The sequence below is a fragment of the Astatotilapia calliptera genome, chromosome 15 (assembly GCF_964374335.1).
Source record: "Astatotilapia calliptera chromosome 15, fAstCal68.1, whole genome shotgun sequence".
NCBI classification, from domain to species: Eukaryota; Metazoa; Chordata; class Actinopteri; order Cichliformes; family Cichlidae; genus Astatotilapia; species Astatotilapia calliptera.
The window spans coordinates 11,926,957-11,951,238 of NC_137436.1; the positions used below are offsets into that span (position 1 = coordinate 11,926,957).

At 41.4% G+C, this 24,282-nt stretch overlaps 3 protein-coding genes and 1 long non-coding RNA gene across 4 annotated transcripts in view; 2 read left to right on the plus strand and 2 right to left on the minus strand.

The window, feature by feature from the left end:
* Positions 1-2,562: 2,562 nt before the first annotated feature.
* Positions 2,563-6,285, plus strand: dcph1 (damage control phosphatase 1). The gene is made up of 5 exons (XM_026193870.2): positions 2,563-2,913; positions 3,288-3,393; positions 3,487-3,728; positions 4,245-4,410; positions 4,759-6,285. Exons 1-5 carry the CDS (start codon positions 2,855-2,857, stop codon positions 5,536-5,538), a joined length of 1,353 nt encoding a protein of 450 aa, XP_026049655.1. The 5' UTR covers positions 2,563-2,854; the 3' UTR covers positions 5,539-6,285.
* Positions 6,286-8,269: 1,984 nt separating this feature from the next.
* Positions 8,270-9,917, minus strand: LOC145420683 (uncharacterized). The gene is made up of 2 exons (XR_013902000.1): positions 9,793-9,917; positions 8,270-8,979 (listed from the first exon to the last, which is right to left on the minus strand). It is a non-coding gene; the product is annotated as an uncharacterized LOC145420683 (long non-coding RNA).
* Positions 8,401-19,989, plus strand: esr1 (estrogen receptor 1). The gene is made up of 9 exons (XM_026193869.2): positions 8,401-8,956; positions 9,820-10,028; positions 10,841-10,957; positions 11,421-11,608; positions 11,700-11,853; positions 13,253-13,391; positions 14,366-14,499; positions 15,732-15,915; positions 16,093-19,989. The coding sequence occupies exons 1-9, from the start codon at positions 8,520-8,522 to the stop codon at positions 16,427-16,429; spliced, it is 1,899 nt and encodes a 632-aa protein (XP_026049654.2). The 5' UTR covers positions 8,401-8,519; the 3' UTR covers positions 16,430-19,989.
* Positions 19,642-24,282, minus strand: part of syne1a (spectrin repeat containing, nuclear envelope 1a) — a 128,779-nt gene continuing 124,138 nt past the window's right edge. Inside the window, exons 144-148 of the mRNA XM_026193858.2 lie at positions 24,091-24,219; positions 23,519-23,773; positions 23,280-23,354; positions 22,701-22,759; positions 19,642-21,134 (exon numbers count right to left, since the gene is read on the minus strand). Coding sequence (XP_026049643.2) covers positions 20,858-21,134; positions 22,701-22,759; positions 23,280-23,354; positions 23,519-23,773; positions 24,091-24,219 — 795 coding nt within the window. The 3' untranslated portion in view covers positions 19,642-20,857. The remainder of the gene's footprint in view (positions 21,135-22,700; positions 22,760-23,279; positions 23,355-23,518; positions 23,774-24,090; positions 24,220-24,282) is intronic.

The following is a 24,282-nucleotide window of genomic DNA, read 5'->3' on the forward strand; positions in this document are numbered from 1 at the left end:
TTGTGAAGGGGAAGTAGTTTCAGTTGAATTTTAACCAAAACCAGAGACACAGAAAGTATAGGCGGAGCTTTTCACGAGTGTACTTTGGAGTCATGTCAATATTTTGTCATCAGATGTTGTCATCAGCAAGTTGCTGGATGTTGTCCCAGTGTAAACACCTTTTTTTTCCCAAGGCCTGCCATTACTGAGCTACATTTAAGGACACAGGGTTCACAAGGGAGGATGAACCTAAGCAAGTTGTGGCTCTTTGAAAATGCTTGCTTTGCAGGAGGCTGGGTGGAGTCTATTCAAAGGAGGGGATAAAATGGCTATTAGGTGGGACGTAAGGGCTTTTAAGTCTTTGTCCTGTTAAAAAAAAAAGGAGAAACAATCTTGGCCATAACATTACTTAAGCTACTCGGTTAATAAAAATGTAGATTTATGGATGGTTCAAAATATTTAACAAGCAAAACATGGATGAAGACCACGAGGACGTCAAGAACAAAAGCATATTTGATTACTGAAAGATGCACGGCAGGGATGTACTGAATGTAGTAGATAAACTGTAAACCACTGGATCACTGTTACTGTTTACAATGAGGATCAATACATTCAAGCTTTATTCTGTGTCATTAGGATAAATGTACTCCTTCCCACGTTTGTTTATATGGACTTAATCTGTCTTAAATTTTCTCAGAACAACTTATTCTTTGCAGTTATTACCGGTTAATTCATCTGCGCTGCAGTAACGTATCTTTTAACACGAGAATGGTGAGATTTGTGCCTGTCCCTGCAGTTTATAGGGGCTTGTCGCACAAACGAAATCCTGCTGTTAAGTAATGCATGGCGTGACTGCGTGTGGGGAGCTGAAACACCCAGCTGAACAAGGCCTTTAACGTTAACTGCCGCCCTGCCCCCGTCCTTGGCCTGTTTTGAAACCGGAGTGGTGAGTCACTGCTCTCTCGGTTTAGAAAAACAGATCCGGCCAGGCTGGGGCCCGGCGGGGGGATGGGAAGCCGGCGATAGATGAACAGCGGAGGTGGACGCAGCTGGACTCCCACTCCCAAGGACCCCGACATCCTGACAACCGCCCGGTCGTGTTCCCATAGTGACCGCGGGGATGATCTGAGAGAAGGGAAAGCACCGCCTGAATTAATTGATATGCGCATCTCTCCAGGCCAGTAATCGTGATAGCAGAGTCAGTTGGCCATGTTTCTCATAAAAGGGGAAGCCCGGATCCCCCCCACCCCACAAAAAAAAGAAAGAAAAACGGACCGACCGCGAATTTACGTCATTAGGCCTACTCTGTTGCCATGTTTTGTTTGTTTTATTTTGTTGTATTTTTTCCTGGAGCTGATCAAACACGACATATACAGTGCATGTTACCCTGTTATTTTTGGTATACCAGAGTCATGTGTATCACAAGCTAAAAAATAACGTATTAGATTTTGTATTCTTTAGCTGTTAGTTTGACTGCTCTTCTGTTACTTGCCAATTACATTTTCCATTTTCGTTAATCATTGATTGGTTGATTTTCGTAACCTTCTTGGCTATACATGAAGGAGTCGTTAAAAAGGGTGTCAGTAGGTCAACTTTTCTTTAAACTTTTCGGTCAATGCTTGTCTGCCGAAAAGTGATTTCCGATTTTTTCCATGTGATCATGTGTTAGTATCTTTATTTACATTAGTAAATACACCGTAGTGAATGTGATTTAGATAGATATTACATAGATAAAATAAAGTCTCTGCATTTGACACCGACTCTGTGTTACTGTGCACATTATAATCAATCAAGTTATTTTTGGTCATTAAAGTATGCTCATAGAACTGTACAATTTCCTCTGCCTTCTTGGCCAGATCTGTCTTGAAAAATAAATTTTTACATTTACGCCATCTCATATAAAAATATTAAGTTGAATTGTTTCATGTTCAGACTTAAACTTTAAAAAAATAAACAAGTTTTATCTTGTAAGAGCAAGGATTACGTTTTGTTTTTTACCTGGTTAAATAAAAGAAATGTAGCAGTTGCCAAAAAAGATTCGATGTTTTACATGTGCGTGTTTTTGTTTCACATGTTGGCCGGCAAACTAATGAAAAACACAGCTAGTTGTTATTGATGTAGAATTTAGTAAAGGTTTTAAGAAGGAAGAAGAAACAACATATATAACATATTAATATATAACATAACCCATTCATAACTCCTTTTGCCCACATTCTATATTTACTAATATAAGCAAACATATTACACATAAAAAACGACACTTGTATGCATTGTTATTCTTCCACATTTGACAAGGGTCAGAAACAGGAAGTCAATGGAAACCGCAGTACCCAACCCCGCCCACTTCTCCTCCCCTTTTGCCGCCAAAAACCCTTTGGCCTTTTCTAATAGGATGAATGAATGTCTCCATGACAATAGTTTCCCTGGACAACAAGTGATGCTCAGCGTGCTACCTCAGCAGCTCAATGCAACGCGGCAGGCGTACCAACCTTAGAGCCACCTGAGATAACACCAGCTTTGAGACCTTTGATATTTAAGGTAATATGTATTGCTGAAACAGTTGATACGACTTGAAAATGCAGTCTCGGTAACAGTTTGACAGGTTGTCAGCACTGTAGTTTACGTGTTAACCGTTAGATGGTAGTATCGTGTCCCTCACTAAAAGCACAAAGCGCAAGTGGGAAGAAATGTATTTTTTACAAATGTAAAAATATTCTTAGCAAAAATAAGAAGTGAACCCTGGGGCAACCTATCTCAACACGTGACTTCTGCAGAAAAGCAGACGTCACCTTTAACCTCCTAGCTATTCAAGAAACTTTATTGCTGTCCCAGTGCTTTTATTGATAAAGTTTGAATTTGAACCCCTGCTAACATCATGGCGACGGATCAAACTATGCACGGAGTTCCCCCTTCATTGTCTGCCAGAGTGGTTGGGTAGGTTGACAGCTGATTACTTGACTTTATCGCAGAATTTTTAATAACCTGGGGATTTATGTTTCCTTATGAAAATGGTCTCGTAACGTTGGGACGGTAGAGTCCAGACTAGCAATAGCATTAGCTTCCTGCTAGCTGTAAGTTGGCAGTGATGGTGTGTAGATATTCAAGCACAGGACGTTGTTTAGGTCAAACCAGAAATTTTATGGGTAAACAAAGATAAGCATGCGAAGGTAATATCACTCCAGGGAGTATACTTTTTGTATTCCACAAAGAAAAAGCTAAGCTTACAGATGGCTTATTAGCTAGTTAACTTGCAAATCAGTGCTGCAGTATAAAAGGGAGATATTCTTGGTTATATGTTTTCTCTGCAGGTCATTTGCTTATTTGACCGTTAGAGACAGACTACCCACCATCCTGACCAAAGTTGTTGACACAATTCATCGCAATAAAAACAAGTTTTTTGAGGAATACGGAGAGGTAAGACCACGTTCATTCAATTGAGGCAGTTATGAGGTTCACGTTAAGACTTGCGTTGGATTTTGCCGGTGCTTCCCCTTTATTTTCAACCAGGTGGGTATCCAGGCAGAGAAGCAAGCTATATCTCTGCTATCTAAGCTGAGGAATGAGCTGCAAACTGACAAGCCAGTGCTAGCACTGACAGACGGCCTACCGGACACAGATTCCTGGAACCAATACCTAGAGAGGCAGCAGAGACTGCAAGGTGACCAGGAGCCTGTCAGCTGGTTCAAGTCTCCCTGGCTTTACGTGGAGTGCTACATGTACCGTAGGATACACGAGGCGCTCTTGCTCAAGTGAGAAGCATTTATATGTTACAATGGAAGCTACTGTAGATGTAAACCCTGGAATTTTGTAATAACTTTTAGTATATTACTGAGGGATACTTTTATATACTGACAAAACCTTGGTACTGACTGATATAGTGGTGCATAGAAAAACAAAAACACAGTGGCATTGGTTAGTGGATAAATGATTTTGACCATCAACATCAACCTTGAGTTTCACAACCGGTGGACCTTCAGTAAATATGTTCCTCTGCCAAGGCTTGTATTTATCTCTTTGTTTGTTAGCCAGGTTAGACAAAAATTAACACAACTGAATTTCATGAAACTTTATGCAAAGGTACAATAGAAGACAAGGAAGTATCCACTTAGTTGTTGTGTAAATCCAGATCAGTTGCTTTGAAAGTCTGAGCTCTATCTTTGGCAGAGGATATGCTCTCCAATTCCCCTTCTCATTTCTTTTTAGATTGTGTTTGTTTAGTTTTTGTTATGATTTCTGTTATGATTTTATTTCTTCTTTTATTTCAGTCCTCCCATCAGTGACTTTGATGTCTTTAATGAGGGAAAGACTCAGAGCTTTACTGAGTCTTCACAGGCTGTGATGTCCTTGTGTACGTACTTGGAGGGCATCAAGAACAACATAGACGAGCTGTCTAAGAATCCGCTGTTTGAGCATTTCAGCAAACTAATGCAGGTCAGTTCAATTTATGTCCTTAAAGCTATACATTTACAAGATTCTCAGTATGTAAGTTACTATTCTTTTTTTTCAATTTTCCATTTGTATTTATTTAAATTATTTATTTATTTATTTAAAACTTTGCTTTTTAGTATTTAAAAGTGAGTGATTCTGGCTACACCTGAGATGAATGGTCCTCTTGTGAATCCTTGTTGTGATTGGTAGCCTAATTTAAAATGAACCCACTAATACCAGTGGGATTAGACCTTCATAACTGCAATAAATGTGGTGCATTAGTTCTTGGAGATTTTATGTTTTACAGTATTCAGTTACTATTTATTGAATACATTTTGTGACTCTTTTAAGGTATCTCTGTGGGGAAACAAGTGTGATCTGTCAATATCTGCTGGCCAAGAGAACTCCCAGAAGACCAGTCCACTAGATTCCCTCTACAGCCTCCTGCCCTTCATCCTGGTGGATGACACCAAAAGGGTATGGTCAGCTCTTATTTCTGCGCAGAGGCCAAGGGAGTCAGGGAAAAACAATGCAGACAGAGTGGACATTGTTCTAGACAATGCTGGCTTCGAGTTGGTCACTGACTTGGTCTTAGCCGACTTCCTGGTTTCCTCTGGCCTTGCACGTCAGATTCATTTTCATGGCAAATCCATCCCGTGGTTTGTCTCTGACGTCACAGCTAAAGATTTTCAGTGGACCATTCGGCAGGCCATGGCAACCAATCACAAGTGGGTTTCCAAATGTGGTGTTCAGTGGCAGAGGTACTTGAAAGAGGGAATGTGGTGCTATCATGATCATCCTTTCTGGACACAGCCCCATGAGTTCTGCGACATGGCAGCCGATGCTCCTGACCTGTATACAACCCTGCAGGGAGCAGACCTGGTGCTGTTTAAAGGCGATCTCAACTACAGGAAGCTGACTGGAGACAGGGACTGGGAGCACACAGTAAGCTTTGAAACTGCACTGCGAGGCTTTGGGCCTGCAACGCTGTGCAGCCTGAGGACTCTCAAGGCCAACATTCAGGTTGGTCTGCAACCGGGACAAGGGGAGAAGCTTACCTCCCAAGATCCAAGCTGGATGACTAGCGGCAAGTACGCTGTGATTCAGTTCCACAATCCAAAGTCAGAATAGTAAGGTTCAAATCAGGAACTCACTTTGATGACATGGGTTTAAAAAGAAGCTTCATAAGCAGGCGATACCTTTAAACCACTAGACACTTAAGTTAGGGGAATTGTTAAATGTTGTTTACTAGCACGTCATCAAGTTTGATTCAGGAACGCGCACAATAATTAATACTCAGTAATAATTTCATAAAAAGCCATCTCATATCAAAATTTCACCTCCTACATTTTATCCTACATGTGTAGTAAACCATGAATTTAGTCATACTGTTTACAGGTTAATGCTGTGAGCAATTACTGAGAAAAAATTGAGTATGAATTCTATAGCAGAAACAGTTTTGCATGCAGTTGTGAGAATGATGTAAATCTAACTTATAGTTTGTTTGGGTTTTTTTGTTGTTGTTGTTGTTGTTGTTTTTCTTTCTTTTTTTTATCTTTTTTTTTTATTCAGCTCAGGTTGTTTTACTCCGTGTGATTACAGCGAGTTAAGTTCACCAAAAGCAGATCATAACATTTTTTGAAAATTACATTGTTGTTGGAGCAGTGTAACAATAAGTGGCATGTGCTTGTTTTGCTTAAAATGGGAACCTGGACCTCTATCTCCATAGATAAAAGTGGATGTCTCTTTGCACATTGTCATGTCGTTTGTCACTTTTAGTAATCAACAGGTGATGTTAACTGGATCCCATAGTGCTGCTGGGTGAAAATGTTATTTTGATCATTTGTTTTGATTTAATAAATCACTACTATGACTCTGCTCTTTTTCCTTTTGTCGTACTTTACAAGCAAGAAAAATGTTTTTTGTTTTTTTTTGTATACTAATAGCTATTTTGTAAATTTGTCCATATTGAAATGAATGCATTTCTGAAAGTGCTATAACTAAATTTAAGGATATAATTCTTCCACTGTAACCTTCTTGAATACCACGTGCCAACACAGTGCAGAGTAGCTGCCTAAACTCTACATTATTGTAAGGACTTTACCATTATTATAGGGTCCTTTACCTTACAGTGTGAAGCACCTTGAGGTGACTGCTGTTGTGATTTGATCTTAAATTTGACCTGTATTTTTGGTCTTGCATGTAACAGTGTAACAGGAGAGTTTAATTTACATGTATACACAGCAAAATATAAAGACCCAGTTAACCTTAATGTTAAAACAATGAACAAACACATTTGTAAACACACAATCTCTTATAAGGTAGTCGGTTCACCAGGGTTGTGACTTTAGTCTGTATTTATAAGAGTGTTTTCCTGATGACCTTTCATTTACTCAGGTCGGGTTGGACCAAGAAAAATGGCCAACAAAACAGCTGGAAATGCTGCAGTATGTGCATTACAATTCAGAATGAGCTGTAACAACACTGGCATAATTTAGGCTGCTCTGATGCTTTGTGAATGTGGTACCTTATGAAAATGAGGCCTTATTACTGCAGGAAACATCTTATCTTGAATCATTTAGGTGATTTAGCTGTTTCATTTCTCACCCTTCATTTTCTTTTCCCCTGGTGTAACAATGTCTTCATTTTACTCTAGGGAAAATAGAAAAAATCATCAGGGCCACTTGTTTTCCACTTGACCTGACATGTCCTGAAAATTGGGCTGTTTACACAAGAAAGATGTACCACAGAGAAAGGAAAATTAGGGCTCCGTGTCAAGTTTTCTCCCCCACTTGGTGGTAGCCATTAATTATTGCATGAGAACATGTTTGACTTTATAAATTTCTCACATAAATGACAACATGTCTCACTTGAGTAGCAAGAAGACGTGAATTCAAATGGCCCAAATAATTTTTGTGCGTCTTTCTGTCATTGACTCCGAAATCTGTAAACAGTTATTTTTTACATTTGATTTTTATCAACAGTGGTTGGTCGGTCCCTTGGCTTTGTTTTTGTACACATAGTGTTCTGCTTCGCCTGTGATTTGAACGGATAAAGTGATGATTAACTGGTCCATGCTGTGGATCTGTAACTTATATCAACCTTCCCTTAATGGAATGTGACTCAGAAGGTATCTTTTAAAATTTCTCTCAGATTTATTGCAATTTTTAACGAGAAGAAATAAATGTGAAGCATAAAAATGATTATCAATCTCTTCATTGGGGATTGATTGTGTAATTACTCGCTGTCAGAAAGAGATTTGACCTCCTGCTTTGTTTGCTGTGTTATGGTGACCTGGCACTTAAACGCACCACGGTTATCGATTTGGCTGTATCTTTAATTTGTTTATCCTTTTTTTCAAACCTTTCCACTGTTCCCATTGTGTCCAATGAGCTCAACTAAATGCCTGTGAGGCAAGCAGAGCCAGTACATTGTACAGCACATAGGAGGATGCTTCGTTTGTAAGTGGTGAGTAGTAGTATAGTAGTAGTAATGGTAGATTGTGGTTTTCTTTCAGCCTCTGCTGTTGTTGTTGTAAACTGTCCACAGTGATTTCTTTAAATCTCACTGCAAATAGACTGGCAGTACATCACATCTGTCCTGTGCTGCTATCGGCTGAGCAAATAATGAATAAGCAGTCAACTTTTCTCAGCAAAACAGGTGCAACCAGTGACAATTCTTCCATATTACACAAATGACGAGTGGGAACTGTGGCACGCATGAGAAGACACAAGTTGTTTGTGAATGACTATTTTTTTCTCCCTCTGTCCCACCAGCCTTTCTCCCTCTCACACTTTGGTGAAGATGTATTAGAAAAGAAGGAGGTGCTTTGCTGACAAAAAATAAATAAAATACAGGAAGAGTTGTTTAAAACTCTTTTTATTTTGTTCTTTTGGAGCTTAGTGACCAGAAGCTGAAGGCAGACACAAAAAAGCTGAATAACAGTGGAGCTTTCAAGTTGTCTGACAAGCTTTGTTGGAGAGAAGAGACCCAGAGAGCAAGTGAGGGGGAAAAAATAAAGAGAGGGAGAGCAACACTCCTCTCCACTCCCCCTCCCAACAAATGGGAGAGCCAGTCTAAATCATGTTGCTTATCACTGCTGTTGTGCTGTGATGTTGCTCAGGCAGAGCCCAGCGCAGAGCAGACAGCCGTGCGGACCAGTACTCAGACCCAGGGACAGCCCAGCCTCCTCAGAGCTGGAGCCCCACTCTCCAACTCGCGTCTCGCCATCGCTGCGTGCCCCCCTCTACGACATGTACCCCGAAGAGAGCCGGGGGTCTGGAGGGGTAGCCACTGTGGACTTCCTGGAAGGGTCTTATGACTATGCCGCCCCCACCCCTGCCCCAACTCCTCTTTACAGCCACTCCACCACTGGCTGCTACTCGGCTCCTCTGGACGCTCACGGACCACCGTCCGATGGCAGTCTTCAGTCCCTGGGCAGTGGGACAACCAGTCCACTTGTGTTTGTGCCCTCCAGCCCACGGCTGAGCCCCTTTATGCACCCGCCCAGCCACCACTATCTGGAAACCACTTCAACACCCGTCTACAGGTGAGGAAATGCAGTTTTTTTTTCTGGTGGAGAAAAGTGACAGGAAAAAAGTGAATGGAATTATTACCCCCTTCTGACACATTTAATTATTTGTCTGGCAATGGCACATCCAGGGCTTGGTTTTGATTGTTTGGCAGTTGTGTTTGTGCAAAAGTTTGGTGATTATGCAAGCGTAACATGATAAGTACAGTCAAAACCAGTTCATCAGGTATGCTGCTTCATTGCGACAGCTGTAGCTGCCTCTATCATGTCTTCATTATAAATTTTAGGTGACTATACCATAAAGAAAATAATTAAGCCCGGTGTTTTCTGGCATTTATTTATTTAATTGGTGTGTTCTACCAGGGGACAGTAGAACAAAATATTACTGGAAAACTAAATTCAGAATTTGTAATTAGTGAATTATGGCAGTGACATTCAGTTGGGTCCTGTAAATGCCGTTATAACAGAACAATTATATAACCACATTGTTTTTATTCTCTTGCTTTATACAAAACATAACTATTATCTCTGAGGAAAGGATCAAGCTTTGTCCTGGTCTCTAATTCCAGAGATTAAGGACTTTGTTAAGGACCTTGAAAAGGGAACAATACGTAAGAACAACAGACGCACACACACAGTTTGTTTCCTGCCTCAGGTGAAAAATAAAACTCCGCTCCTCCTGTCAGCTGCTGTCGTATTAAAGTCGTTCTGATAAGATTTGATTAATCACTAAATGACTTGCCTAACATTTTCAGGGAAAAGAAAATGTTCCATTTTTTGGCAAAAATATCCAGATGTATTATTTGATTAACTCTGCAACTGAGCTTTATCTTTATGAAAACAAAAGAAATTACCAAATTAAAATTCATGGCGTGTTGCAGGTCCAGCCATCAGCCGGTTCCCAGAGACGACCAGTGTGGTACCCGTGATGAGGCATACGGCGTGGGCGAGTTGGGAGCTGGAGCTGGGGGGTTTGAAATGACCAAAGAGACGCGTTTCTGCGCTGTGTGCAGTGACTACGCGTCTGGATACCACTATGGGGTGTGGTCTTGTGAGGGCTGCAAGGCCTTCTTCAAGAGGAGCATCCAGGGTAGGTAGTCTGTCTGCTTTATCTGTTTGTCATCAGTAGATATAAAAGGATTGCGCTATATTTTGTGAAACACTACAGATCAACTACAGTTGATTAAATTAGGAAACTGTCTAAATCATGGGCTTTATTGTGTCTGTCATAGAAAATAACAGTATTGAAGAACACAGTGCACTAAAGTAATTGGCTTCTTAACTTTGAGTGCTATCAAGCAGAAAAGACATAGTGTCCTGTCCTTCAGCCAAAGACATTAAATATGGGTTAATTTATGACATGGGGAAATCTAAAGAACATTCCTGACAGGAAGTTTGGATGTTGTTGGCTCATTTTACAGAAGTGAACGACCTGTAATGTTTACAGAAAAATAAGCAGCCTAATTGGAGTTGAATACTGTTGGGTTAAAGGAGGAGACGGAGGGAGGACGCATGTCAGAAAGTGGACATTGTGAAACTGAGAGACAATTTAGGTTTCAGTCCATTTATTTATTTTCATTTGTGAGACATCAACTGTTTTCTAAACTCTTTGTGCTGTTGCCCCTGTGTGTGCAAACCAAAACTCAGTGTGCTTGGTGTCTGCGTCATGTTTATGATTTGATGCGGTTTGTGCATTGATGCAAAGTCGTGCAATGAAAGAGCGCTTAAGAAGAAACCAATTGTCTCCATGGCAATGACAAAGCCAAGATGCCACGTTTTAATTTGCTCCATCTCAGATTCATTTAGAATGGGGAATAGAGTGCACCTGGCTACTAAATAACCTAAATCTGAACTGCACACTGAAGTGGGTAGCTGAAAGTAATAGATTTTCTTTCATCTCAGGTCACAATGACTATATGTGCCCAGCGACAAATCAGTGCACCATTGACAAGAATCGGAGGAAGAGCTGCCAGGCTTGCCGTCTTAGGAAGTGCTACGAAGTGGGCATGATGAAAGGAGGTGAGGGTGAACACCAGCAGAAGAAAGATTCTCCACCTTTTGCACGTTTTAATTTTTTGTAAAATCGTGTAAAGAAATTCTATTAATAATTTTTTTTAACAAAAATTACACTCTTCTTTATAAATTTAAAAACTGATTGTCTTGCTGTGGAAAAACTTGGCACAAACATGAGGCTGCTGTTGGATCCAGATAAGCTTGAGACTAACTTTAACATGACCTTGAAGAGATTTCCTCTTAAGGAGTACAACTGCTCAGTCACATTTTTGTTTTCATACTTCCTGAATCACTCAGTAGTCCAAAAGAATCTGCGCATCCGTGGTAAGACGTGGCAAAACATGAAGTTATTTTTGAACAATGTGGGGGAAAGAGTGAAGTGATTTATCTACACACCCGTGACTACTTGTTTGTTTTTTCCCTCTTTTTTTGTATCATGATGTTATTTCATCCTTGGTCTGTCCTCAAGGTATGCGTAAGGACCGCGGACGTGTTTTGCGGCGTGAAAAACGACGGGCCTGCGACAGAGACAAACCAGCCAAAGACCTGCCACACACAAAGGCGCCCCCTCATGATGGAAGGAAGCATGCAACGAGCAGCAGCAGTACAAGTGGTGGAGGAGGAAGATCCTCTTTAAATAGCATACCTCCTGATCAGGTGAGGAAATAGTGAGCATCTACAGCAGGTTTTTATGAAAGTCCACTATCAGGTTTTATTGATTTAGGGGGAAATTTTGATTGTCATCCAGGTGCTCCTCCTGCTCCAGGGTGCTGAGCCTCCAACCCTGTGCTCTCGTCAGAAGATGAACCAACCCTACACGGAGGTCACCATGATGACCCTACTCACCAGCATGGCCGACAAGGAGCTGGTTCACATGATCGCATGGGCCAAGAAGCTTCCAGGTAGGAATTAATCTAAAGTATAGCAAAGAAGAATTTAAAGAAGCAACAATTAAACATTAAGACAAGAGCAGCAATAGACAGTATCCAGAGGGTGTTCATAGAATGGCTGTGTTAGTTTACCAGATACATCTTAGCCTGAAGTCTTCTTTGACTCTTTAGGATATTCCAAGGATCTGGTGATGTTCATCAACAAAAATCCTCTCTGTAAGACAAAGAAAAAATATTACAGCACTGTAATAATTTATAGATTAAATGTCTAACAGGCCCTGAAACTGTGGCTTACATCACAAAATGACAAATGACCACACATAAAATGATCAGGTTTAGTTGTATGTGTATGGCAAAGTGATGCCTTTACGATCTATTTTAATAAAATGTTTCCAGTAATCATGCAAGTGCTACAGTATCCTATTGTTTATTGTTAAATAGTTATAGCGCATCAGTCTACAACATGTGCATAAATGTGAGGTCACATGCAAATTATGTGCGCCATTTCTTTGGAGCATCGTGACATCTAATAAAAAATCTTGGAAAAAAATCCCTTAATCGTGCACAGACGTAATGTGTGAAGTTGCAGTCGTGTGTGTGTTGTTGTCAATTTGACTTCTTAGGAAACAGCGAAGAGATGGGAGACCTCTGTAGTAAAAGTACACATAAGCCCCCCACACGAATACAGAGCCATTACAGAAATAGTAGTTACAGTCATCACCTTTGAGAGGATTGTTTGGTCAATCTGCAGGCACCCCATAGAGCCTAAATGCAGTATAAGACACATCACCCTTTTTACATGTGCTCTCACACACACACAAACCTGGCAGGGAGGTTTAAAACCCAGATTTTGAGGCATTACAACCTTGTGTGTCACTAAAAGCCCAAAGATACCCAACTTTAATTGCAAGAGGTTCCAAACATTGTACAGGGGGCACAATGGGGGAGATTGGCTGTAATTATATATGAATTTAACCCAGCTGATTGCCAGCAATAAAGCTTCTTTTGTGAGCAGAGATTGCAGATGATATATTCAAGTAGATTTTCTCTGGCTTAAAACAAGAGTGTGGATGTTTTAGTCATTTTTGAGTGGGTTGAAGGTGAGCAGGAGACATTAATATTCTATTACTTGTCCTGGTTAAAAAGCACAGATATTCTGAGTAGACTTATCTACTTTTTTTGTTTTTAATTTCTGAGTACAGAATAATGGCTGAAACTACTAATGGCTAATATTTGTAGTGAAGATTTTTATTTTGCTTTTATCTGTGAGTCTTCTGGCTAAAGGCCTTATTTTGTTTCAGGACGGATGCTTCAAATGCTCAGAATTGTTAAATCTGCTGGGTGTGGTTGAGATTGCCTGCATGGCATCAAAAATTATCATCACGACGTGCTTTGTATTTTGTGTTTCTAGGTTTTCTGCAGCTGTCTCTTCACGATCAGGTGCTGCTGCTGGAGAGCTCGTGGCTGGAGGTGCTGATGATCGGGCTCATTTGGAGGTCCATCCACTGTCCTGGCAAACTCATCTTCGCACAGGACCTCATCCTGGACAGGTAGCGAGGGATACTTCCCTAATTTTCACCTTGGTATCCTTTCTCATCTGCTATTCCAACCTATTTCTCTTTCTTTCTCTATCTCAGACACATCTTAAGGGTGATACATCAGCATTGTAAATTTTCCATTTCACACTTTGCCAGGCATTGTGCCATCCCAACATGTCTGTCACACGGTGAAAGACTAATTACATGTTCCCCATGGAGAGGAGAGCAGCCTCTTTCCTACCTGAAATACCCCGTCATCATTACAGTGCTGAGCTTGCAGCCAGGAAAGAGATTTAATCAAACCCTCAATACAAGGAATGATGGAAAATGAAGAAAGATGGAGTGAGAGATGACAGTGAGAGAGAGAGCTAAATGATGAACAGAGAGGACGAGAAAATAGAGATACGGGGGAGACACGGCTGTTTTCTGCTTTGCAGGCACAGCCTGTTCCCTCCATTTCCCGCCATGTTAAGAGTAAACAAGCTGGCCAAAGCACAGTATCTACCTCAGAGAAAAAGAGAGAGGCAGAGACAGATCGAGGGATGAGGGAGACTTGCGGGCAGACAGAGCTTTTACCCTCTGATGTGCCTGATGGTCCCATTTGATTCAAAAGTGTATTAGAGAGTATTATCTCTAAAACCTGGTCCCGGTATGAGTGTCCTCTCCAATTGGACTTGATGACTAAAATGCTGTTGGACCAGGGTTGGCAAATTCCCTCAGCTCTGTGCCATCCAACTTTAACTTGCACTCCAGCCACATTATCCATCTTTCCATCACCTTTCAACTGTGTGGACAAATGGAGCCTTGCAGCCATTCAGTCCATTAGTTGTTTATCTGGTTGCTTGTTTGATAGTTTGATGGTGCTCTTCTCCTTCTGCACTAAAGCGGTGATCTGCTTTTGTTAAAATGTGACTTTTTGGGTAACTTGTGTGATCTTGATATTGTTTTTCTTCCTGCATGACACATTAATTCATTCTGCTGTCCAGGACTGAAGGCACATGCGTCGAGGGCATGGCCGAGATCTTCGACATGCTGCTGGCCACAGCGTCCCGCTTCCGGATGCTCAAGCTCAAACCTGAGGAGTTTGTCTGTCTCAAAGCTATCATTTTGCTAAACTCTGGTAAGACACCGTGTTAACGTGACCTCCTTGTGAAAGCATTTCAAAGAGAGAGAGAGACCAAACTGATACCTGAAAACATCGAAGGACACTTCACAAATAAAAGGATCCGCTCCCTAGTTTATTTATTTATTTATTTTCTAATATCCACTCCGTTTTGTTCACAAGAACGCCACACCAAAGGTTTGTGTATCTGCTCCTGAGAGTAAATATTGAACAGTGTCAAACTACACCCACAGAGGTAAAGCTCTCAGTGCTGCGCAGACAGATTAGGCGAACAGAGCGTTCTGGAGAGATCTGTACCGTCAATAACCAATAGCTGTTCCCATGACAACATGAGACAGCACAGAGGGCTGTGTTTGCCCCGGAGATTGAGGTATTCTATAAGAGAAGTCTGAAATACCAGTGAAATGACACTACTGGCTCAGCTGCTGGAGCGGGATGAACTTTAGATTACTGAGATTGCCGTGCGTCATCTTAAGCATGTGGATCAGATCCTTTTTCAAATAAAAATTTAGACGTTTCTTCATTGTAAGAAAGCTGAGTATTGTTAAGGAAGCTCCATAATTTTCTTCTCGGACTCAACTAGAGGAGCCACGCCTTGATCTGAAACGAGCTGTTTTAGCGCACCTTCCTTTAATGCTGCAGGCACACTGGGGAAAACAGCGGATGAAGACTGCAGCACAGTAACCAAAATTATTGTGGCGGCATGCAATGATGTCATGATTTTGTCGGCTTTGAAATGGTTGGGGTCCAGATCCTGGACCACTCGTAGATGTTGACGTGTCGCTTTTAAGGCGGCAATAAAACCTCAACAACACGCAGTCAGTCTGCTATCAGTTTGCTACCGAATGGGGTTGAGTCGGCGATGATATGCAATCTGTTTGTGGTAACACAGCAATTATCTTTCAATTCAGTTTTATTTATATCAAGCCAAATCACAACAACAGTTGCCTTTTAAGGTGCTTTATATTGTAAGATAAAGACAAACAAAGCTGTGTGCCTGAGATGACCAGAAATATCTTGTCTCACTGATGACATCATACGGAATGAACAGTAGAAAAAACGAAACCTCTAAAACGGGGCATTTAAGCTTACAGTGACATCCTTATTTAAACTTTTGTGTTTTTTTGTGAATATTGCAAGAAAAACATGTTTGAAAAGATTAGTTCAAGAGAAAAAACGAGCTTTAGACAGAAAGTTGGCAGTGAGCTGATGATGTCTTGGTCTCTTAGGTGCCTTTTCTTTCTGCACTGGCACAATGGAGCCCCTTCACGACAGCGCGGCAGTGCAACACATGCTGGACACCATTACCGATGCGCTCATATTTCATATCAGCCAATTGGGTTGCTCGGCTCAGCACCAGTCAAGAAGACAGGCCCAGCTGCTCCTGCTGCTCTCCCACATCAGGCACATGAGGTAGAACTCAAAACACTGTGAGAAAATGTCTAGTTTCAGTCGCCCTAATGTGATGACGGTAACAGTGTGAGGAAGGTTTTAAACACATTGTAAAATCTAACAGAGACTCTAGGTTGCAGAATGCAGTGTTAGAAAGCAGGTGAGGTCACCATCTCTCTTTGGTTACACTCCCTGCAGCAACAAAGGCATGGAGCACCTCTACAGCATGAAGTGTAAGAACAAAGTGCCTCTGTATGACCTGCTGCTGGAGATGCTGGATGCTCAACGCATCCATCGCCCAGTCAAACCATCTCAGTCCTGGTCCCAGGGTGACAGAGACTCTCCCAACACCAGCAGCACCAGCAGCAGCGGCGGGGGTGGTGGCGATGATGAAGGCACCTCCTCGGCTGGTTCCAGTTCAGGACCTCAAGGCAACCACGAGAGCCCGAGGCGTGAGAACCTGAGCAGAGCGCCCACAGGTCCAGGTGTCCTGCAGTACAGGGGGTCCCATTCCGACTGCACCCGCATCCTATGAAGGTTTAAAGTCATTTTTATGGATGGTTTGTGCAGAGAATTAAAAAAAAAAGGGGTTGGTGAATTAAAGATGGTGGTTATAGTCGAGTTTGCATGAGAGAATATTTATAAATGAGGTGATTTTTATAGCTGTTTAGTGAGAACCTTCTCATTGGAATTGCACAGCAGTCTGAATTTCAGTGCTGTCAGCCTTGTACACTGCCTTTAATGATACCTGTGATTTTCAATCAGCTTTCCAGTACCGCTTATCATTTCCAAAACAGCAGATGTTTAATGTGGTGCTCTGTTAGCTACGGTGATTTCAAACAATGAGCAGCTAATCTTTCTGTTTATTCGCCTCGACCAAAGTGCACTTCCTCTGTGATTTAAGAGGCTGATGGGCATTATTTTTTCATTTAAAGGAAATAAAAGAGAAAGAATTACGCAGGAAATGATGGTAAAACTAGTTCAAATGAACGTGGAATTCGTTGTGCTTAGATGCCGGTATTGTTAAAAAATAGATATCAGGTAATGTGGGTGAGCGCACCCAATTTTCTCTCAGATATATCTGAGAAAAAATATTTTAGTGATGGCAATTTTGAAGTGAGGAGTGGGAGAGGATGTATCTGTTGAATTTTAAGTTGGCAGAAATTGTGCGATCGAGTCCTAAATATCAGTTGGCTGTTTGTTGGGTAACGTCTGTGTACAGGAGGATTGTTCTCTGTGCTAACCTACGTCAAATCCTTTTTCCTTACTCTGTTATGTGGCCGTCCGTGTTCACTGTGCACGTGTGTGGTTAGCAGAGAGACTACACGCTGAAACAGGTAATAACGGTGTTAAAAAGGAAGTCTCCAAAATGAATATATGTCAACCTAATTTCTGTTTAAATTGCAGAATTTGATGCAGCTGAAGAAATGAAACACCTAAAAGGAAGTTTATCAGATTTTTTTTCTCTTTTAGTTGGCTTACAAATTCCTGAGGTCACGTATTCAAACTGTTTTTGGGTCTGACTAACAGCCTGAAATGGTTTCAACACACAGTGAGGACAAATTTAACAGCCAGCTTGCCAACTTTAGATTAGCTGCAACAGTGCAGTCAGCCTGGGGGTTGTTTAGCCTCTGAATAATTTGCTACAACATGCCACTCAATGTTTTAGGCTTAAAATCTTGCATCAGATTAAATGCACATTTTGGACTGCATAGAGTATACCAATATACGTTACATATTGGTTGCACTGTGCAAAAGTCTTGATTCGACCCTCGTTTGTTTTTATTTTTCTAGGAAAATGAGAAATAGATGCAGGGATTTGTTGGAACCTGTGAAAACAAGCATAAAAATACAGTATATAAGGTAAAAACAGAGTTTGTACAGATGTAATGAGCTTGAAAGTCAAGATTTGCTCTAACCACGTTTATTTTTTAAAGCAGCCTTAACTGGCTTAGGCAAACTTTCTTGTGATTTCTTTAAGTAGTCTTCAGGAATAGTTCTCTAGGCTCATTAAAGGACATTCAAAACTCTTCTTTGAATGTTGGCTGCTTTTTGTTCTCTTGTCTATGAAGACGACCCCACACTGTTTTGATAATTAAGGTCCGGGCTCAGGGAGAGACGCTTTCCAGATAGTATCAATCCCTTATGCTACTTTTGTGCATTCACAATTCCTTCAATTTTGAGAAGATCTCCAACCCCACTGGCTGAAATGCAGCCCCAAAACCCTGACAGAACGTCCACTCACACTCTCTGTTGTTCCTCTCTCCTGACCTTCTCTGCACATATTTAAAATGAATTGAACCAAAAGTTTAAAGTTTGGGTTTATCAGCTCTTTTATCAGAAGGACTTCACTTTCCCTTACTGTTCATCTGCTAATCAGAAATATTACTTCTTCTTTTGTCCTCCAGCTTTTAAGTTTCCAGAATTTTGCAAACCCTGTTGGGATACGCTGGGATACGTTTTTGGGAAATAGCTCTTTCGGAATCACCTTGTTGTTGCCAAAATACTATTGTCTGCCTGCCAAACTGTGGTATTCTTGGTATTTTTGATATATTTGGCAAAAGAAATGGGGACAAATGATGATTAAATCTTTGCAACAGGATGCTAGCAACAAAGCTCAGGGGAGTTTAAAAGTGCTGCTTTGCTAAATTGTCTGTACTGTTTAGACACAGCACTGGTCCATCTCTTGAGTTAGGTGCCTTTTTTTTATGCTTAATTGATTTATGGGTTAGTGTTAAAGAAAAAAATATGGTGTGAAAGAACCAATGTCCAAAGAAAAACCGAAAGACCTTCAGAAAGGTCAGAAAACTGAAATTACAAGGAGGTTTGGCTCCTTGGAAGCAAAATATATATAATACTTGTGTACACTGTAGATTAGTGTAAAAATGTCTTGGATGCCCTGGAACTCAGGTCAACACATTTTTTTTTTAAACACAATGAGATACGATTTTTCAAATGAGGTTTTAGTGACTTCTTGTTTGCACCATCATTGGCTGTTTCAGTGTATGAGGCCCCGGCTCTGCCTGCTTCCTTCCTTCCTCTTTTTCTCTCTACGTTAATAAAGCCGATGCACACAGCACTCTGCTCACTAGGTGTACCTTTCTCTTAATTTTGTTTGCAGTCACACGGCAGCTGATTAACTGCACACAGTCACACTTGGGAAGCAGGGATGAGTCCGTATTTGACACCTTTTGCTCAACTGATGGTTTGCTAGTTGCGTTTTTAACTAATTGTTTTATTAATCCAGTTGCATTTGGGGGACATTAAATGTTTTTACCCAGCCTTTAGTTTGTTGATGCAAAAAATAAGTACTTTAACACAGGAGCCAAGCTGACTCCAGAAAAAAAATAAAATAAAAAAATAAAGCAACTGAATCTGGGATCAAAACACAGCTTCTGTAGCGATAGATACGAGTCTGGCTGCTATTCTGCGTGCTTTCAATGCAAAATGCTGCCAGCCCAAACATGAAATTACCTGCAACCTGTGATGAGTGGAAACTGCAGGCAATTATAATTTATGTTGCCACGGGAGAAGCATTAAAAAAAGAGGCAGCTGCAGATTTGTGTCATTTGAGAGACGTGTGGAAAGCCTCCACACAGGATCAAAACATCAGATTTGGAAGTGTAAATCCAGCCAAACCTGCCTTGACTGTCGTTTGTTTACTGTGCATACAAATAAAAACAACAAGCATTGTTCATCACCGCCTTTCTCCTGACTCGATTTTCTCCAAATCAAAATCCACAGAAGTAAATATTTCATGTTTTATTACTTGCAAAGAGGGTATTCTCCATGAAGTTGGCATTAGCAAACTGTACATACATAAATAACCATTTTCATATTTAATTTTTTTTTAAACAGATTCAGATGTCTCATCACCGCAGAATAATAATCGCAGTTATTACAAAGCACACTATTTCATGTCACAGCCGTCTACTAAAACTACCAGTGATTGTTTGGCCTTCGTAAAAGCGAGAGACTTTCAAGTGCATGCTCAAACTGAAAGATAAAAAAATAACTGCCTGTACTCAAAGGCATTTCAAACAATGATATACAAATGAGAGCTCATCCTCTTTTTTTTTTTTTCATTTTTGTCCCAGTTGATAAAATACTAAAATTTAAAAAAAAAAGAAAAAAGTACAAGCCTTGGCTTTTGGAGAAAGAAGTCTGCCATCTTGGCTGGAGGGCATCAGTGCAGTACCTTCAGACAGTGCTCGTGTCAGTGCTTTACGTGCAGGTTTTAGACTTCATTTCCAAATTGACAGGCAGGTCCTTCTGAAACGAGTCATCCTGGGGAAAAATACTTCTGCTGACCTGATTCTGTGCGGTTTTGGTCTTTTTTTTCCTCAGTCGATGTTCAAACGTGAGTCTGAAACTAATCTCTTCAGACCCAAGGCTGTAAATAATCTGCTACTCTGACGGCAGGCCTGCTCTTAAAATTTACAATATCCCCCCCACTCACAGTGGGGCTTCAGCTTAATCAATGCTAACAATCTAGTAACAGATTGAACACTAAATAAATAGTAGCAGCACTTGATATAATGGACAAAAATGCACAGTCGACTTTGGCTCCCAACATACAGTATATAAATAGTGCTTTGTTTTTCAACGATTTCGCAGGTTTCTCCAGAAACCTTAAAAATAAAATACTTATTTAAGTTAAAACGACATGAATTTTTTCTCTTTTTTTTTTCGGGGGGGGGGGGGGGGTATCCAGAGTGTTTTTGTTGTTTGTTTGTTTCTTTAAAGGGTTGAGGTGACTCAGGTGAGTGGGTGGGTGTGCAATGTTTTGTGACAGCAGTCTTCATGTCACCTCTGAAATACTTCATAATACATCCCCAGCAAGGGGGAAGAGTTTGTTCCTTTAGGGCACAGGGTGAATAGGAAACATTCACATGAGTCAGTGGAGTCCTTGGCAAAGCAGTAGGTAGATTTAAAAAAAATAAATACAAAAATCAGCTGCTCCTCATATGGGTGGAGGTCCGTTGGTGTAGCGCAGCATGGGATGGAAGGAGCGAGCAAAGTTGTTGGCGTGGTGGCAGCTGTAGTCCTCCTCCGTCATGGGAACCAGACAGGCCAGGCCGATGAGGAGCAGGAGGAGCAAGTGGACGGGGAGCGCTGCCCTGAGGACCCGCAGCAGGAAGGACTTATCCTTTGAGGAGGAGGAGGAAGCTGATGAAGTGACGTCTGAGAGGTCAGAACGGGAGGAAACGCAGCCAGCGGCGCCTGGTGATCTGCTCCGGCTGCAGGAAGACCCAGACAAAAATTAAACACTGCAGAGAGTGGGGCTCAGATCACTAGTTGTTTTTTTTTAAAAAAAATTTGTGCTAAAACTGCTTTATAGTGAAAAATGCTCCGACTTCATGAGACTGTGAATTAATGAATAATATTGCAGATTCATTTAAAATGCCTGGAAAGGATCTGAATGGTAGGAAATTGTCTCGTTAAGCTGTTCATCTGTCAAACACTCTACTCGTGTCGATTTTTAGCTTTTAGTTGCTAGCTGAAAGGCTTTTAGAGAAAACAAGACATCGGGGGAACTGTGGCGGGCATTTTTCACTGGTTTTTTACATTTTATAGTTTGTAAATCTGACATTTAGAGCATGAAAACAAAATGATGTTGAACGGAAAAATAAGAAAGGATACAAAAAGAGTCACACTCATGTAGAAATTTGCAAACACACAAAACAGGCACTCACTTGCACGTGTAAGACAGCATTCACAGATAATGGACTGCGTCTCACCGTATCACTGTGTGTATGTGTGTGTGTGTGTGTTTTGCTTTTTTGGGGGGGGGGATTCTGGCTTCAGAGCTCACTATGTGAAAGTTCAATGCCACATATCTTTTCAAACAGAAGCAGGAGAAATGCCAAAAGCCTCTCTGGAGATTTCCACTGACAGAGCAAAAACTCTAAGGGAAGAACAGCATGTTCTTACTGCGACCCGTCATCATGGAGACAGAGGGTCAGACAAGCTGACATCCCAGTTTCATTGACCTCCATCGTACAGTGATGCAGCTGTGAGTAGGCATGTGCACGCTGCGCATGTGTGCTTCAAATTATTTGGCCAGGCAATGCCTTCTCCTCTGCTGAATTTCTACTTGGAAAATCTCAAATGTACAACATAAAGAAACTGTGAGGGGAAAAAGCACATTTAGTTTCTCTACAACCCTCATGGGAAGATTAGTTCAGGAGTTTAGGAGACTATGTGGTGTAAAGGGGGTGGGTTTAAAGAGGTCTGGAAAGGAAACGGAGGAGAAAATGGGAGTTAACGTGGAAGGAAGACCAGGAGTTAATGCATCATATCCTGTTGGAAAACTATGAAGGGAATGAAAGAGGAAGGAAAACAAAAAAGAAAAACAGAGCTAAAGGCATGACCGCTGGGGTGTGGGTGGGTAGGTGGGGACAGTGGGGCTCAGAGAGTGCCATCTAGTGGGCGAGGAGCGTACTACAAAGTCAGAAGAAGCAAAATGTGTGAAGGCAATACTTCATGATGCCATTCAAAAAGCAGCAGGGCAAAGAGAAGCAGTGAAAAAAAACATTTAAAGGAGAAGGGGAGCGGCCTGATGGAGGCGATTCCCCTCTCGTTTAAGAGCCGACAACATGGTCTCGAGAATAAGGGAAGATCATGGAACGCCGGGTTTAAACCTCAAAGCAGCGGATCACAAACGCTGCAATCGAAATAATATGATAAATCTGCCACATCTTTGACGAGGTGATTGTGCCTAACTGAGTTAATAAAAATCATGCTTGTTGGAAAGGTTTGGTTCCACCATCATCCCAAGTTTCTAGAGTCCAGGAGAGAGGTACCTGTGGCGCGGGCTGCTCTCAGGGTGTCCTGGGTGGGCCTGACTACTTTTGCCTCGGGGCTGAACCAGATAATGAGCAGGGAGGGGTAAAAGAAAGAAAACAATGTTTCAGTCAAAGGCAAATAAAGACAAAGCCTCAGATGAGAATAAAAACAACATAAAGAGAGCCATAACATTGCTAGAGAAATCATCATCAATAACCAAAGAGCAGCAGCATAATCAATGACGGTGATTGACTTTTAGAACCAAGAAATCTGGCTTCTCAAAACTAAATCCAGAAAGGTCAAGCCCAAAAAAAACCTCACACGATTAAATGTTTTAGCTGTCATTTACAATAAAAGTTAATATTCAGGTATTTACACATAAATTAAAAATTACAGAAACGAAAAGCCAGGTTTTCTTGTGAGTTTTTTTGCAGATCATTATGATGAGGGGGCAGCAAAAACATCTCAAAAAAAGGGAGGTGGGAGGGGTCAACTACATTTTCTTCCACAAACATGTTAGCAGAGCAAAAGAAACAAGTGGAAGGTAATGTGAGCTCAGCCCTCTCCCTTCTGGACATTATGAAGAGAGACATTACCAATCGTTTGCGGGTCTGGCTGGTCACATCTGAACCAGGTGCTGTAGATCTGCTAACAGGCAATGGCGAGCAATCCTGAAAACACCAAAACAACAACATTCGCTCTGATGTTCAGATCTACAACAAACTAATGCCACTAAAGAACTAATGAGCACTCAGTATCATAGAATAGAATTCAACTTTATTGTCATTCCAAATGTCACAAGTACAAGGCATATTTGCAATAATATATATCTGACCTGCTCTGCATCCATGGCCCCCAGTCTCCTCTCCAGCCCCTCCAGATCTGAGTTGACCTCCCTCTGGAGCAGCCTTAGCCTGTTCCAGATCACGTGAACCTTCTCCTGGGCCTCCAGACACTCGTTGCCCTGAGCCTGGGTCCGCTCTGAGGTCTGGGCCAGACTCTGAGGTTTAATGTTGACCAGCAGCTGAGCTGACAGCTCCTGAAGGGACGACACCTTCTGCTGCGAGTCCAGCAGCTCGCACTTGATTTGCTGCAGAACAATAAAGCGGACAGAGGAGTCACCCACACATTAGGAAGAAATTAAGACCTATTGTGCATCCTCAACTTGTTATTTAAAAAAAAATCAGACAACTTCTAGTTTTCTGTCTCCTCTGACTGTGTTATATAAAAAATTTGGGGGCATCTGCACGAAAGGTGCTACAAGTCTGAACAAATCGACCAAGACACGGAGTCACGTGTGCCCACTTTGTGAAGTAACACTGATCAGTGTAAAAAGGTAAAACAGTCGTATGAAACTCACACCAGGTTAGTCTACTACACACAGAGGCGGTTTTAAGAGAGACATACCATAAGTGTTTTATGATGAGCTCGTAACGTTTCGCGATTTGCTTTTTGGGGGATGGGAACCACCTCGTTCCTCCTGCGGTCAATGTTCTCCAACCATAGCAGCAGACCGTGACTCATCTCATGGAACTCCTGACAAATATAAACAGTTGTTTTTGTTAAGGCTGTCTCTCATGCCCAGTTTCACAAAAGGAG